The sequence below is a fragment of the Lathamus discolor genome, chromosome 8 (genome assembly GCF_037157495.1).
Source record: "Lathamus discolor isolate bLatDis1 chromosome 8, bLatDis1.hap1, whole genome shotgun sequence".
Lineage (NCBI taxonomy): Eukaryota > Metazoa > Chordata > Aves > Psittaciformes > Psittacidae > Lathamus > Lathamus discolor.
Genome location: NC_088891.1, coordinates 1,090,521 through 1,107,152, shown reverse-complemented (window position 1 = coordinate 1,107,152; position 16,632 = coordinate 1,090,521). Strand labels below are relative to the sequence as shown.

The 16,632-nt window shown below is 49.0% G+C and overlaps 1 protein-coding gene and 1 long non-coding RNA gene across 4 annotated transcripts in view; one reads left to right on the top strand and one right to left on the bottom strand.

The window, feature by feature from the left end:
* Nucleotides 1–181: 181 nt before the first annotated feature.
* Nucleotides 182–8,489, top strand: LOC136018865 (uncharacterized). 2 transcript variants are annotated; one of them, XR_010614614.1, is made up of 3 exons: nucleotides 182–3,551; nucleotides 5,238–5,396; nucleotides 6,035–8,489. It is a non-coding gene; the product is annotated as an uncharacterized LOC136018865 (long non-coding RNA). The 2 variants fall into 2 exon arrangements; XR_010614615.1 differs by lacking the exon at nucleotides 5,238–5,396.
* Nucleotides 8,379–16,632, bottom strand: part of GOLM2 (golgi membrane protein 2) — a 22,239-nt gene continuing 13,985 nt past the window's right edge. The window contains exons 9-10 of one of the 2 annotated variants that reach the window (XM_065688508.1): nucleotides 13,383–13,550; nucleotides 8,379–9,999 (exon numbers count right to left, since the gene is read on the bottom strand). In XM_065688508.1, coding sequence (XP_065544580.1) covers nucleotides 9,929–9,999; nucleotides 13,383–13,550 — 239 coding nt within the window. In that variant the 3' untranslated portion in view covers nucleotides 8,379–9,928. The remainder of the gene's footprint in view (nucleotides 10,000–13,382; nucleotides 13,551–16,632) is intronic. The other variant, XM_065688509.1, reaches the window with a different exon arrangement.

Sequence of the window (16,632 nt, the reverse complement as noted above, 5' to 3'; positions counted from 1 at the left end):
CTGAGGTGAGGCGAGGCGAGGGGCGAGCGCCGCGGGGCGGGGGACGCGGCCGGACACGCCGTGAGGCGCGGGGGGCGGCCGCGCTGCCGCTGAGGCGCCCCGAGGCCGGGGGAAGCCGGCGCTGGCGGCCCCCGGGAGGGAGCGCTCCCCGGAGGGGCGGCGCGGCCGCGGCCGGGACGAGCGCTCCCCGGGGAGGAAGCGGCGCGGCGGGAGGCGCCGGGGAGGGTTGGTCGCGGCCCGAGTGCGGCCGCTGCAGCCGGAGGGGCGGGCGGGACTCGGGCCGCGGCCCCGGGGAGGCAGCCCCCGGTCAGGGGCCGCTTCCCTCCGTTCGCCGGCCGGCCCGGCCTTTCCTCGGGGCTGGTTCCGTGCCGGAGCTGCCGCTCGCGTTCCGGGCCCATGAGGCTTCCTCTCGTCCAAGCACAGGCAGCGCCGGTTCTGCGGTTTGAGCGGCTGTTGTAAGCCCCAGCGGAGCGTAGTGTGAAGTTCCATTTCCACTTTCTCTTCTTTGTTCTGTTTTGTTGTTTAGGCAGCCTTTTCCGTGTGAGGATGCTGCGGGCTTTAGCGGTTGAATGAGTTAATGAAGTAGCTTGACCGTCCCATTCAGCGAAGTTTTAAGAGGATGTAGCGAGGTCCAGATGTGTAATGGGAATCCTGCCGAACCTGTAGATTTGTTTGGGTTTTTTTCTGTTTGGGATCGCTTTTATCCATGAAGCTTTTTAAACAGGAATCTTCAGCTCTTAGATTAAAGCATGTTACATTAGGATAACTCCTCAAGGTACTGCTTAAAATGGCATGTTTTTACAGAAGTAGTTTGTATCCTCATTCCCTAACTTAGCAGTAGGCAGAACCCCACGCAGGTGCTGTCTGTTTCCTTTTCCTAGTACCCGTTGACTCCCTTCTTAGCTTTTAAACCTGGGTCATATTATGGCAGTCCCAGCTCTGTAATCACTTCAGACATTTATTGGCTTGTTAAACTGAACCACATCTGCAGTTGCAAAGCCAAGATTTGGTTTAGAATTCTAACACAGGACTCTATATTCTTTAGCAGAAGACACAAAGCTAATTTTACCCCAGCTTCCTAAGGAAACAGGGAATATGGAGGCAGTGGAACAGTGCTGTCCTCATTCTTAACAGGCAGCCTTGTTCCTTTAGAGCACTGAAGGCTTTTTAAGCACACTCATTACCCACAGCATCTGAGTGTTTTTTCTGCCATCAGCTGTGAAAAAGGTGAGTGTGGACATGTTAGACCTGCCTAAAGGGTGTCAGTCCTTTCAGAGGAACGAGTACGGCGGGATAACTGTGCGATGGCTCACAGCGTAAGCCTAAAAGGACATTCACTGGTGCTTAGGAAGTAGGAGTTCTGAAAACTGGTAGGTGGAAATGCTTCCTCAAAGTGTGTAATTAGAAGGAAAGTGGCTGCCAGGGGAAATCCTTCAGCAGGATCCGAAGCAAGCAGAGCTGCGTGTGAACAACAAACCAGCCGCGTGCATTTACAATGAGAGCCAAAAACCCTTCAGAGGAGAGATTAAAGCCTATGACTGAGGGTTCAAATTCATCTCTATGGGTATGAGTTGTACTTCTCTGAGATCTAGAATATTAAAGCCTGTCTTCTGCAGAGGTTTTGTGTTCTCATTGTGTTACCTGGTGCTGAGCCACATTAGGACGGGAGCTGGACCAGCAGGGCTGGGAGCTTTGCCACATGCCAGGTGGGAATGTGTGAAATCCTATTGCTGATGGGCAGTGCTGTGAAGGCAAGAGTTCAGAGGTCTGCCTGCTGTAACCTGCTCCCCACACTGGAGTGTGTACCAGGGGAAGAGCATCAGCTCTTCAGTGTGTGAAACAGCAAAAGACTGCATAACACCGTGTCTGCCTGCGGACACGGGAAGCATTAGAGGCTTGGAACGTGCAGTTGGTTCGGCAGCAGTGGGTTTTCCCCTGGCAGCGGGTTTCAGGCTCTCTGTCTGAGGTGTTCTAGGTGTGTATTTTCTTCACTTTACAGAGAAACTGAAGGGAAGGATGGGTAGTTGCCAGGACGTTGGGCACTCCTGAGTACCCTGAATGTTCATTGGAAGGGCCAGTCACCAAGGTTTTATAATTTCCTCTCACCTTTCCACCCCCCCCCCCCCCAAGTCTTGCTGATCCATCGGCTTTGTGTTTATATGCTCATGTAAAATGACGTGCTTTAGAGCAATGTCCCTGTCTGTTGTTGAGATCAAGTGCTGGTGAGTTCACCAGTTTCTCGTGGTATTTCGGAGACCTGCAGTTTGAGGATGTATTTCATTTCAGGTTCCATTTTGCCATGCAGCGCTTCACAGCAAGATTCATGCACTGCTGGAGTCCTCTGTGTGTCAGGACCCATGTGCAAGGATCACATTGTCCCTCTGAGTCCTGTTCCATAAGCTAAAATTCTAAACCTTGCCTTACCTTTTTCAGATGAAAAAGGTTTGATTCCCTGAGTAATCTGGGGGTTAAGACTTTTCCTATAAGTTCTCTCTGGTATCTCCGCATCCTTGTCGCAGAGATGCTTCGTGCTTTGAGTACAGTGGTTCAATGCAGCTTATTTGGCTAAACTGAAAGCAGCTGTGACAGGCTGAGAGCTGTTGTATAAACAAACCAGTTCTTGTTTGGGTTTATATTCCTTAAATTACCTCTTCCCGGTATTTGTTGTTTCTTTGCTTATCTGAGGGGAATAAATTTTGATCACCAGGTAAACAGAGCCCTGAGCCTCCCTGAAATGAGAAGCAGCTCGCAGGCTGTGACGGCTGGGATCCAATCTGTCCAGCCAGAGACGCCCTGTTCGCACTGCTGACAATCCTGCTGATGGGAGTCAGGATTCAGATGGCAGCGTATCCCCCGACAGGAACCAAGGCAAGCACAGCTTGAAGTGAATCTTTATGCGTGTTTGATCTAGCACATGTTTGATCATGAAACAATCCTGTGGGAATAGAAGTGAACACCCACAAGTGGCCAGCTCCAGCTTCAGGCAGTTAAACCGGGGGGTATCCACACTAGGAACCCCAGTGTGGCTGGAGTTTGATAGAGGGTGAGGAGTTAGAATGTTATGGGGCTTGCATTGGCATGAAGTTCTTGCATAAATACCATCACTGTTTCTGGCCGGCCTGAAAATTCCACTGCATTCCAGTCAATAGATACAGAGGCCCCCAGGTGGGTGGGTGGGTTTGGGGCTTTTGTTTCTTTGGTTTGGGATTTTTTTCCTTTCTATTTTATTTGGTCCAGTGCTATACTACAGAAAGACTTGGTCTCCCTAGTCCTGGAGTGAGCTGGGAAGCTCTCGCTAGTGCAGAGCACTGCTGTTTCTCCACAGTGGCATAATGCACCAATCTCACATTTCCTAGTTAACTGGGGCAAGATGTTTTGATCCTATTGAATATTCTCATCTTTCTCCTCCAAGAAAGGTCCCGGGTTACTTCAGGTTTAACTGAAAGTTCCATACTTGGATCCCACGTTACTTTAAGTTCCATATATATCCTGGAGTAAGGACTGCAGGTGACAGCTGGATTTATGGCATGCTGGAATTCTCCACAGTACAGGTAAAGTAGTTATTTGCCAGGTACACATTTTTTTTCAAAGGCTGGTGTTGAACAGTAAAACGGAATCTGTGAAGAATTTGGGACCTCAAGGAACTTACTTCACATAAACCAGCATTTTTTGATGCACCTTTCCTCCAATAGGTAAAGAAAACAGTTGTATGAAATATATAGAGCAAAACCTTTTGTACACTCCAGCACTTAAATTCCCTTCCTTTGCGAACATGTAAGAACATTTGGACAGCTCTTAATCACTTTTGTTGATTCACTGCTTTGAGGATGTGCATCCAGCGTTGATGCACACTGTGTTTTGAGTAACACAATGTCATGAGTTCAGCTGAAATCTGGGCTTTTCTGGTGGCATATGGAAGTTGAAGGAATTGCTTTTGCTGTGCTCTGTTGGGCGGTGTGTAAATCCCTTAGTTGCAGTAAGATACTCGAAGGAATGAACTTGAGTGGTGGTGGGTTCTCCACAACCACCAGTTCACACCACACTTGTTCAGGCAAATCCAGGAGAGCTTGAAGTGAGCAGAGAACAGTTATGCGTGCAAAGAAGTGCCTGATCGTGGGTGTACATCAAGTGACAGACAAAGACCTGGCTCCTCTTCCTCTTTTAGCACTGGTTTGGCCTCTGGCAGGCCACACTGGATGGGGGAGGAGATTCAATGTAGCATGTTGTAACTGAGTTTATGCAGAGGGTCTCCTGCATGTGTCAGTGCTCAGGTGAAGCAGAAGCAGATGGTGATGTGTGTCAGGTGTAGTCAGCCTGTTTTCCAGGCAAATCGTGCTGTGATTCACCAAAAACAATGTTCTGTTGCCAAACACTTGCTTAGGAGAGAGCTTTTGTTCTGCAGGCTTTGGGTTTTTCACTGTTGATGGTTTTGGCTGTATGGAAATGTGGAATGATGAGATTTAATAAAGTACACCATTAGCCATTTAGTGTCTGTTTCCATCTTGTCACTTTGAAGCAGAATGCTCTTTGCAGCTGCTAAAATCCTGAAGGCTGTGGTTGGGTTTGATCCATTTCACATGGAGCTGGTTTTACCTTTTGCTGAGAGATCATCAGCTCCTTTGGGTTTCCAAATGTTTAAACTAAACCAGGCTCAGGGGCAAGTCTTGGCTTTTGTGGGATCTGTGTGACTTGGGGGAAGCTTCAGCAAAGCTGCATACTGCAGATCACAAGATGGGACAGTTGGGAGGAGCTGGAGTAAATGGAGTCATTTCTCCCTGCACGTGCCAGCATCCCATCCTTCAGCCTCGGCAGCAGAGTCCTTGGCTTGCTGTTGTGTTCTGCCTGTGTTACAGAGATACTTGGAATCATGTGGCCATGCCTGTGCTGAGGTTTCCCCCGGCAGGATGAACCCCTCTGGTTTCACGCTTAACTACATTCGAAGACTGAGTCAAATTATTTAATCATCTGAAGAGGCAAATGTAGTATTTAGCATTATCAGCAGTTAGTTTCCTCTCAATCCTTCTTTTGTGGAGGGGGGAGAGGAAGGGCCATGGAAGCGGGAAGGAGATGGGAGGAAAACCGGCAGAGGACATGAAGTGAATTCTGGTTGCTGGGAGGATTTTTCCCCTCCTCAGCAAGCTCAACCTTTACCAGCTTCAAGTTCCCTGCGTACCTCTGAGGTACAGGGGAGGACCCGTGTTTTAAACTGAAACACAGATTTATTATCTGATTTTCAGCAACCTGATTGATCCGAGCTGCAATGGAGCGACAGTTGCATAAGCTTAGGAAGCTCGGAGCCCATTTGTGTGTTAATGACTCTTCACATCAGGTTTCTCTTCGGGCTGGGCATAAACCCAAAGCGCTGCAATCGCTGCTGGATCAAAACCGACTCAGGAGTATGCAGTTTCTTAGTTTAACCTTGGGCAAAACGTTTTGGCACCTCAGCATTCATTTACACGGCCTGGGAGTGCTTTTCGAGTACAGCCCTTTGTAATGGGGGTGGCAGGTTTGGTTCTTTATGCAGAGGTGGTTTGTTCCATAGTTTTGCATTTGAAATCCTGAGGAAATGGGACAATTGCAAGAGTTTTCTTGGCCTTTGATATGGTACCAGCTCTGGGTGGTGGAGGAATGCGGTATTTTCCTCAGCCAGGTGCATGTTCATGGGTTTCTGCCTGGTCTGTGCTTTAAGGCTGTACAATGCTGCTGTTCTTTAATCAAAAAATGGGTAGAGATGCTGCTGTTCACATGGATGCAGATAATTCAGTGTGTTCAAAGCAGCTCACCCATACCCTGCTGCCATGGGCTGTCCTGGTTTAATATCCCCATTAGTCCCCTGGGTACCAAACCCTGGGCTGTGCTCCTTGTCCCTCAGGGAGGACGAGGCTGTGGGCTGTCCTCACACTTTTCACACCATGTGTAACAGCTGTTGAACCTGTGCAGCTTCCATCCCTCCTTGGTTTGGGCATGTAGGAGCCCGTAAGTTCTCCAGTGTAGTCACAACACAGAGGCTGATGTTTCCCCCCTTTTCCTTCAGCTCCAGGTCTATCGTTGGGAAGTCTCTGGGCTGTTGTGGCAAGGAACCATGTTTGATTCCTCTTGTGAACCAGTCCCACCCAACACAGGAGCCAGTTTCATGTCAGAGTCTTGCTGGTGCTTTGAGGGAAGCAGACATGGAAGTCGCTTGCTCGGGAATGCGGAGAGGTTTTGTGTGCTGTCATTTCCATGGAAACAGGTACGGGCTCGACACAGGGACCTCAATCCCATTTATAAACCAAAACCTGACAGGTTCAGTGCTTTCAGTGATGAACACGGCCAGTGGTGCTGAGCAGAGCCTGGCCCTTGGCTGGGTACCCTCGTGAGAGTCAGCCAAGCACTGACTTTCAAACTAATGCTTCTAAAGGTGAGGTGGTGTTTGCTCACCTTTTATTAGAGAAACAGGCATTGGTCATGTTGTGTTCAATACATGCTGTTCTGCAGAATCACACTGCATCACCTCTTCAGGCTTCCCCCCTCCTCAAAGGAGGGGCAACAGGGGTTGGATGAGAACTGTGGTAGTGACTCCACTTGTAAAGAACTGGTAAGTGGCTCCTGAGCACAGATGGATCACTGGATGGCTGCAGCCCTTAGCACCATGTGGAAAGAAGCAAGCCCTATTTCTGGGGGCTACTTTCCCTCTGGGGACACTTGCTTTAGGAAGAGCCCACCTACAGCCAAAGAGGTTACCCCCATTTAAGCATCACTGCAGCACTCACAAATAGGGTTAAGCTAGCAGGATTTTGCACAGGAACAGCTCTGACCTGGAGGATGAGGAGCTCCTGAAGGATGAAGGTGCCTGGTTGCGGTCCTGCACCTTCAGTGTGATGGTTCAGATGGCGTCTTCCAGCTGAAGCAGTGGCCAGATGCTGTTCCTCACTGAAGCAAGCGCCCCGATGCTCTGGAGCCATGGTCCCAGCTGCTGGAAGCAGGCACAGTGGGAGGAGGAGGGCAGTGAGGAACCGCTGCAGGCTGGAGGAGCCCCGGGAAGGACAAGGTGGGACAGGGCTGGCTCGGGGAACAAGGAGCAAGAGCCACATATGAGAGAGGGGAGAGGGAAGAGCCATGAGGAAGCCACCTACAGCCACCCCGAGCATGGAGTGTTGCTCAATACAATCTGGCCCCTTCCCAAAAGAACACAGGATTGGCTTTTTTTACCAAAGCGGAATTTGACAGAACAATTCCCCTTAGAAATAAAATTCTTCAAGCATTGGATCACTGAATAATGAAGGGTAAAGTGCTTGGTCACCTAAATTGGATTCCTTAAAAGGATACCCACCGAGATCAAACTGCTTCTATAGGGGCTGTGCTAATGCCAAATACTTCCCAAAACACAGAGGCAGAGCAGCTGCTGCTGCCGGAGGAGCTCAGTGCTTGTGGAAAGGGAAGCGGTAGCACTTGCTCCCTGGTGAACCTTCACTGAGCCTGGGGGTGCGTCATCAGCCAACCTCCTTCTGCTCTCCAAGGAGGCACCGACCATGCGAGAGGTGAAATCTTCCAAGACAGATGCTTGTGTGTCACCTTTGTGGCTGTATTGCCCCTTCCTTAGCTGATCATGAAAAAAGCCATAAAACTGTATCAGTTTCTCAAAGAAAGAACAGAGAAACCCATGAAGCGTAGGAGCTGAGGCCAAGCATCCCTCTGGGCCAGGGTCAGGCTGTTTCACCAGCTTCAAATGCTATGAAAACCACCAATTCCTTGGTTTGCCCAACCGATTCTGAGCTGTACGTACGTGCCCAGACTCAGTGGGTGCATCGCAAGGCTGCTGCAGCAACCATTTCAGTGATGGAGGGGCAGGGATCAGCACGGGAAGCTAAGGATAAGTGTCCTTTTCATTTTTATTGTCATTGACCTAAAGAAACCATGTGGGGCTTTTCTAAATCTAAAATAAGGGACAGCCTGGGGCAAGAAGACAAGAAAAGTTCTATGTAATAACTGATTGTACATATAATAATTATAGCAAAACTATAAGGATAAAATTCACCTGTTTCCCAGCATCAGTTATCCAACAGCTTTGTCACTCTGCATCATGTCCAGCAGTAACCAGGCTACAAGGTCAGGATGAACAGAATCACCTTAAGGAATCCTTCCTGTCACTTACCACCTCACTCAAGATGGTAAATATACTAACACAGGCCCTGAGTACCAAGGGACCACTCTGCTTGTGACACAGAAAAGGGGTGGATCTGTTGTTTTCAAAAGCCCCCACTCGAACAGATTCGAAGGAATAACATGAACTGGGTTTAGCATTCTAAGAGGCAAGCAGCTAAAAGCACCTCGGCTTCCACAAAGCCCGAAGTTAGTCCAACTGTAAAAAGTCAAAGAGAAACACCAGAAGCCTCACATACCTTAAACAATTTATTAGAACCCATAACTGTTGCTTTCATTAGAAGAATTCAAGTTAACACCTAATTCAGGGTGAAATTACACTTTAAGACCAAAAAAAAAAATAAAAATCATAGAGCTTAAATAGAGCATTTGCTGAAGGCTGCAGTTCCTGGAGCCCTGGCACGAGTTCCTGCTTCTCGTGGGGTTTTAGTAGGGGAAGCTAATGCTGAGCAGGTTCAGTGTCTGGTTTTCGCACCATGCAAAGGGCTCTTCCCCATCTGCCTCCCAGAAGTGTGGAATGAAGAGCTCAAGCCTCAAACAAAACCCCCCTTGAGATGCCGCGCCAGAGGCTGAAAGGTTTATTTCTTCTCTATGTGAAACCGGGGTCACAGATCCCTGCAGCCTAATAAAGAATTGTACAACTTGTGGTTTGTTGGAGGTTCACTGATGGGCACTGAGCAAACCTCAGCTGTGGCTCCCAATCAGAACCTGAGTACAGACAGAACATCCACCCGCCCGGGTCCCAGGCCCCCTGTTCACAGTAGCCCTTTTGGAGAAGCAGGTTGGGTTCAGAACCTTAATTTCCACAAGTGCAGATCAACAGAATCATTCCCAGGAAATTCAGAAAGTGCTGAAACACAGAATACAAAAAGTTTTGAACTTGCAAACCTTCTGCTACAGCAAATCAAAACGTGGAACGTGGCAGAGAGAGACCTGCATCAAAGCATTCAACTGCAAATTAACTCGTGTGACAACAGGATGGATGCTGCTGGACAGCAGGAGCACACTCGTCCCTGCAGAGCTGCACAGACCTGCCCGCCTCTCCCTAACACAAGTGCTCTCTTTAGCACATCCACACAGGTCTCCTACAAGCCCTGCTGCTTTATTTCTATCACCTTTTAAACCAAGCTATTACACAACTATTTCAGGCTGTTTCAAAGCACTGGAATTCTAAGAACTGCTGCTTTCCAGCTCTAGCTATGAGATTTGGTCGCTGTGATCAGAACTGAGGTGGTTCATGCTGCCCGGGAGCGGCACTTCCCTCGGATACATGGAGGAGGGAGCAGTTCTTTTAACATCCTGTTCCCATTCCCAACTGACAGCTCACCTGCGGAACACAACACGGCACGCATGAGGAAGGTGGGAGTGCTGGCCCTCAGACAGGTACTGTAGAAAAGGAGTCCTTTGGCTGTACAGTGGTTCCACAGTGGATTTGTTACATGAGATACAAACTGTACAAGTTCTCCAGTTTACAAAGTTGTCTAAATGGCAGAAACAAGTCAGCCCGTATTTATAACACCGGTTTGAAGTGTAAAGATTATTACAGAGAAGGAACAGTCTAAGTAATTGGCTCAATGTAACAACAAAAATGTAGTTTTAATACAATCTGCAATAGTACAACTATGCACATATGTACACAACGGCCTCCTGATACTCGCTGACTTTGAGTATGTGACACTTTTTGTTACCAGCTCCCTTTAAGGTAAGGAACCTGAAGCAGGAATGGTTCAGTTCTGCAGCACGTTGGGTCCCTCGGGTGCAGCCTCATCCTGTCCCTGTTCACAGCTCACAGGACGCCATCACTGAAGCGGGGCTTGCCATAGTCAAGGTCGTTCTGTAGGTCCCGTTCTTCATCATCTACAAATGAAGCACTCAGGTCAAACCTGATGTAATGCTACTGAAAAGACATCTAAGCAGCTAACGCGTACATCCACACTGAATGTGTGCCTGGGTTCGGGAATGAACTCATTGGGGAACACACAGAGAACACACATGAGCCTGGGGTGGCTGTCAGCTCCTGGGACAGCATCCTCTGCTCTACTGCTGCAACCCTGCTGCAGAGATGGAGTAACTCACGAGGTGATGAAATGGTTTAAACTCGCTGCTGTGAGTTGAGAGTTTTCCTATGAGGATTTCAAACTCCCCCACTACAGCCCAGCTCCACACTCAGCTGCCTTGCAAAGCTCCATTAACACTTTTCAGCCCATTCTGGAGCTCAGATGCTGTCAGGTGCTACAGAGGCTGGCACCTCACGAGGCACGACCCCCTCCAGGCTACAGTGACACTGTTCCCACCTACTGCTCCGGCTGGACCGCCGGTGCCTTCCACACCAAGGTGGCCGGTGCATCTTAGCTGCTGAAGCCAGCCCTGCTGTCAGTGCTTCACACACCACCACCTCCCATCTCCCACCTCCAACCCGCGGGTCAGAGTTGGAGAAAGGCTTTTAAAAACAGGAACGGCAGCTCCCAGCCCCTTCCAGGCTCGTGTCAGTGGAATCCCTGTTCTCCCTCCCAGCACTGCAGGAGAACCAGCAACATGTTCTGCTCTTCACAGCTGGCACAAGCCTACACTGTGATACACACCTGACCCACCAGGCAAGATGCTTCCTCTTGACCTGCAGAGTAGCTGCATGCTCTGCTGGGAACACAGAGCAAGGCCAGCACATTGCCACTCCAGGCTGCCACATCCTTCAACTCATTCTTACAATGGATTTACAGCTCTGTCCTGAATGGGAAAGGTGAAGGTGCCCCATCCCTGGCAGTGCTCAAGGCCAGGCTGGACAGGGCTTGGAGCAAGCTGCTCCAGTGGAAGGTGTCCCTGACAGTGGCTGGATGAGCACCTCCTCCCAGCAGACAGCCTGAAGCTTATCTACAAGATGTGCTGCTGTTCAGTGAGGAGCCACTCGCACAGCACAGGGTATCACTTGATGTATGGACTCCTCCACTGCCCCGCCACCACAAACCACACTGACTACAGCAGAAGCCGACACTGTTTAAATCCCCACAGGCAGGGGCAGGGATGGGCACTGGGCTGCCAGGCTGGACACATCCCTCAGGTACGTGTATTTGCCGCTCATAACTTCAGCCCAAGGCCCACACATCTCTAGCGGCCACAGAAACAGTGTTTAATGGAGCTGCTTTGTTTGCATGCGCCGTGTGCCTTGTTCCAGCCTGATGCAAAACCAGGCCATGTTTTCCTAATAATTTTTCGACAGGAATTATTTCTTTCCTCCCCTACACGAGTCCAACCCCCTCCTGAACCCCTCCACGATCCCACCCTCACACACATCCCTGTGAAAAACAGACACTTTCCCTGAGACACTACCCCAGGAAGCACCTCTCCTCACGCTGCGTGACTTGTGCCTTGGGTCAAGTCAACAACAAGGCATTAGGAAACAGCATTAAAGAGGGCTTGGAAAGCTGGGTTTAAGGCAGTAACATGCACTGCTCAGACCACTCTTTGTTAAAAGGCTTCCAGAAGTCACTCTGTCTTCACCACCAGGTAGTAAACCATTATCTCTGTACAGATACAGGGCAGGGGGATCAGAAAACAGGTTTTCACCAAGTCCCAATGTAAGGCCAGCCCAGCAGTGAGCTGACAGGTACCACATCTACGGGGAACTGGCTCTACGAAGCCACTTTCATTGAGAGCTCTTATTTTTACAAAGATCCCTTGCACAACAAGCTACATGAGCACAATCTCTGTGGTCTTTAACACTTTTCCTCCACTAATGTCTGCATCCTCCCCACCCTTTTGTGTATGGTATGCAGGAACACTGTTCACATTGCTGGCAATGGCTGTAACACACATGGGATTAACTCTTGCTACCTAAAGCCCATAGTTTCCCCATGAAGGCCACTGTAGTGATGTCCTCCTGCCAATAAGGACATCGGTGTGGAGCTCTGAGGCCTCCTCCTGCCTCTTCCCATACTCCTGGTAAAGACAGGCCCAAGGGCTGACTAAAGCGGGTGGCAGAAGTTGGGACAGCTTCAGGAACACTTCCCTGACCTTGGTTAAAGTGCCAAGAGTTGTCTTGTGAAGTCCAGTTAAGGACCTGGTGAGGAGGAGGGCATCACCCCTTGCTCACCAAGGGGAACTGACCTAAACCTGAAGCATCCAAGCCACCGGCTACTTCAATGTGCAGGGCAGAGCCTGGAGACACACACACAGTGACCCACCCTTGCCAGTGACACGACCATAACCACTGCTTGAGGGTAACAACCAGAATGCACTGCTAGCTCAGAGCAGAGTGTAACAGAGCAGCAGCACAGGTCTCATTTCTATCAGCAAGTGTACTAATTGCCCTGGTTCTGATCCACGCTTTCCTTTTGCTTGCTCACGAGTTTCAATCCACCAGCCTGCCCAAAAACCCGCTTACACTGCACAGTTCAGTGCATGCCCACAGAAATCAGGTGCTTTGTACCAGCCTTCCCCATTAATTATGCTTGCACAGCAACTGAATACGTGTCTGAAACACTACCATAAGAAACTGCATTATGAGGATAAGAATCAGGATGCCCAGAGAACATCAGTCAGGGTTTGGGGAGGGATGTGGGGGGGTACCCCTCTATTTTGCACTCAGTGGAAATACTATATATGCTTATGGAAATGTTTTCCCCTCCAGACATGCAAACCTCACAGACTGTGACCAACAATAGGTGTAGGATGGTAGAGAGCATGGCAGGTCCACAGCACACAGAGATGGAGGTGATGCTCAGCAGCGCATGCAGAGGTGGTGACATGCACGGGTGGGTGTTAGGCTGCATTGGGTCAGCCGCTCACAAGGTGGGTTAGGAGGAAAGCAGGACCCTGTTGAATCTGTGTACAAGGCACAAAGATCACACTGGGGATCCCCAGCTGAGACCTTGCTGTGTACGGCCTCAGGGTGGAGACGACAAAAGGAGTAGTCATAAAAACTACACCTCTGTGTTTGAAATGGCTTTAGGAGCATCCAAGGCTGCATCCCAGTGAGATGGGAACCACATCTGGGAAATTTGAGTGTCCTGATTCTCCAGCAGAAGCTGCACAACCAAAATAAGGTACTAGAAGCCTCTCACTGCCCACAGCCAGAGCATCGCTCTCAAGCACGAGCAGGACCAAATTTAAGGATTGCCTAAAGCTCATTCATTTCATATGGGAAGTTTGTGATCAGGTCAATGTAGAAGGGCTTTACACAAATTCAACAAGTAAACTCAGAATGGATTTTGTCACAACGGGATGGAGGTAAGGCCCAAGCTCACCTTGGACGTCTTCTTCTCCACCATCACCATCCTCTTCCTCATTGTAAGCCAGCTCAGCCTGTTTGTCTGTCTCATACTCACCCACGTTACCATCATCCCCATTATAATCTGCCAGTTTAGAACCCTGCTGCGGATCAACAGGGGACTCATTCTCATCAAAGAATCGGCCTGTGAAGTAGGCAAAGGATTAAGTCAGAAGCAGAGAGAAAAGAAACAGGGAGACTCTAACTGAAAGCAGACAGCAGGTTAGGAGAGGGCTGGGGTAGCTTCAGCTGGAGGAGGAAGGGGGAGACAGGGGAGAGGGCAGGGGGGAAGCAAGTCCTGGAATATCTCCATGCCGAGTCCCTCAGCATTTGGCTCATTACAAGCTTCGCTCTCAGAGGAAAGAGCTGGAGTAAGAGCCCAAACAAAACCTCCACCTTCCATTACCCGAACGCCAGCACAAGTTCTCTGAACACGCTGAAGAGCAGACACAGGGAGCTGTACCCAGGCTTTATGTCTGAGGACCACCAGCATTTTCCTACTTACAGCGGAGCAACAGACTGCAGACCCTGTATGCGGGTCCCTCTGCTGAGCACACACCACACCATCAAGGCTGAAAACCCAGCAAAGCTCTGCCTTGTGCCTCTGAAGTGACTGTTTTTAACTACCTAATTGATTTGGCTTTACACTCGGGTTTCCTATTAGGCTTCAACAGTTTCCAAAGTGTTCTGAATCCAGTATTTTTGTCTCCCAGCAAAGAATTAAGAATAGTTCCAGACACTGAAACAATGCACAAAAAGCCACAAGAATTAGCTGGAGCTCCGCAACGATGAGAGAGTCGCCCAAGCACACAATGAAAGATTAATGGTGTGATGTCAAGTTCAGAGCTGGTGGTTAATGGGGTACAAGGAGATCTGTTCAAGTCAACGCAGTTCACTCTGCGTGCCCGTCGCTTCAGGAATGTGACACTGGGCCTGCAGAGGATCCGAGTCCAGAGGGATGATGTGGAAATGAAACAAAATAGGATTAAAGTGTGATACAATCGTTACAGGCTGGAAAGGGACTGAGAACACACTCTGCTGGGGCAGATGTTAAACAATTCACAGTGGAAGCAATTAAAGAGGGAATTAAAGCTGAAGGACATAAGTTTAGCACCAGGATTAAAGAGAGGTTGGGGTTGCAACAGACAGATGTAAAACTGAAATGATTTCTTAGTGAAAACTCTCTGATGTGGCAGCACACAAAGCCCAGGACAGAACCCGTAACATGCTGCTGTCTGGATGGGGAGGCAAAGCAGAGGAATCACATCTAGTGAGGCTCAGGTGTACAGAAACAGGAATTAGTTATTTACACAAACTAGAAGAAACTATGATCTGCTTAGAAATGAGAAGTGTAGCATCTTATTCTTTGTTCATCCCCAACCGAGTAATCCTTGCTGTTGTTTGTATTTTTGGCCGCTACATCCTATGTAAAAAGCAGACAGAACTGTACAATTCACACATGTCAAATATAAAACAAGCCATGGAAGACACCCAAGTGCACTGAAAAACAGTGTGCCCAGCTCTGTACCTCGCTATCAAAATCTAAAAGGAAAAAACACGTTTGGGGGAGAAATTCCCTGATTCTGAAAGCAGGGAGATAGGACAGATCCCCTGACCCCTGGTTACTGGTCCATGGGCTGAGTGCACGAGGTCTGAAGCATTCAGTAACCAACACCCAGCCAGGCAACCACCTCCAGTGGAAGCTGTGTGCCAGACTGGGCTCCTCCACACGAGGGGCATGGATGTGTCACTGATGGACCTTTCCAAAGAGCCACTGCTGACCACTGGGAAATAAATCTGCCACAAACCTGGAGCAGCTATTTGAATGGGTGATAGAGAAAAAGGCTCTCCCTCACTGCATCATTACATCGAAGCCACTCCAAATGTGAAGGAGCAAAGAGAAAAGGAAATGTGACAATAACTGACTTGCAGCCTGCAGTGGAGCCATGCCACTCACTGCTCCTGCCTGCAAAGCCAGGTCCCTTCATTCCCCCTTTCCAGGGAGGACAGCACATCCATTTGAAGACCCCAGCCACTGAAACATGAAGCTCTGTCACTTCAGCTGTGGGCACCTGGCAAGCACAGGGTCTTCAAGCAGCTCCTGTGATAAAACTGTGTTGTACATCTCGGGATACAGGGTGGAAGCACAGCTTGCCAGGCTGCATGTCAGTTTTGAAGACACCTATCCCTGCTTCAACAGAACGATCCATGAGGGATATTAAAATCCCCGAAGCCTTCCCAAAAGATCTGTTTCTGAAAGACAACAGTAAATTGATGCCCATTCCCTACCTCTTCAGCCCTTTGCTTTTCAGAGCTTTTTCCCCTCTCATACTAAACCCTGTTTGTTTTTTTCTCTCCCCTGAATTCCTTCCAGCTTCCCATCATCTTTGATATTTAAAGCCAGAGGATGGCCTAGGTAAAACAGAGTTAGCTACTGCATCTCATCATCCTGACATCCTGTTATCACATCCCAGAGAAAAAACTTCACTTCAAGCATTTGTTAGTGACCAGCACCCACTGCTGCCCACGTGGTTTGCCCAAACTGCTCACTTGCTGTTCATCACTCACTCTGGGCAGGAATTTCTCTGTTCTTGATTGCAGACTGCTTCATGTTCACAAGCTTTTATGTTGTGAAGCTGCATCTCCTACATTGGTGGTCATCCAGCACTCCAAATACCAAACACCACCAAGCAGAGGAGGCACCTTTGTGAACCTCACAGAAGCTTTGCAAATAAAACCATTAGTGATGCCTATGCCTGGAACAGTCTTTTGTGCACCCACCAAATAGTTTATTCCTGACCAGGTCTCCATTCATCTGCCTACAACAAAGCCACATTCCTGCTTTTACTGCTCTCTTTCCTTTGAATACACACTTTCAGATCACTTCCCTTGGTCACAGTCTGTTCTTGAGGAATCCGTGCTAACCTCTTGTCATGTTTAAACTGATGGAGGGCTTGTTCTGGTGCCTTTCCAGGTCTCAGAGCTGCTGGGTCTCTGGAACTCCTCACATCCTCCCTCCATTCACTTTCTAAAGACGTCTTTCTGAGAGAGGTACCATCACACCACAGAGTTGTTAATGGTTCAGAAGCCATTGCAGGTGGCCTCTTAAACCTCTCAGGCACTATCAATTAACTACAAGTTCACTCTAAGGAAGGGAACTTCCCAAGCTAAAACTTGTGACAGAAGTGAATTGACAACTTCATGTCCCCAAGAGTGACTCCAGCTTC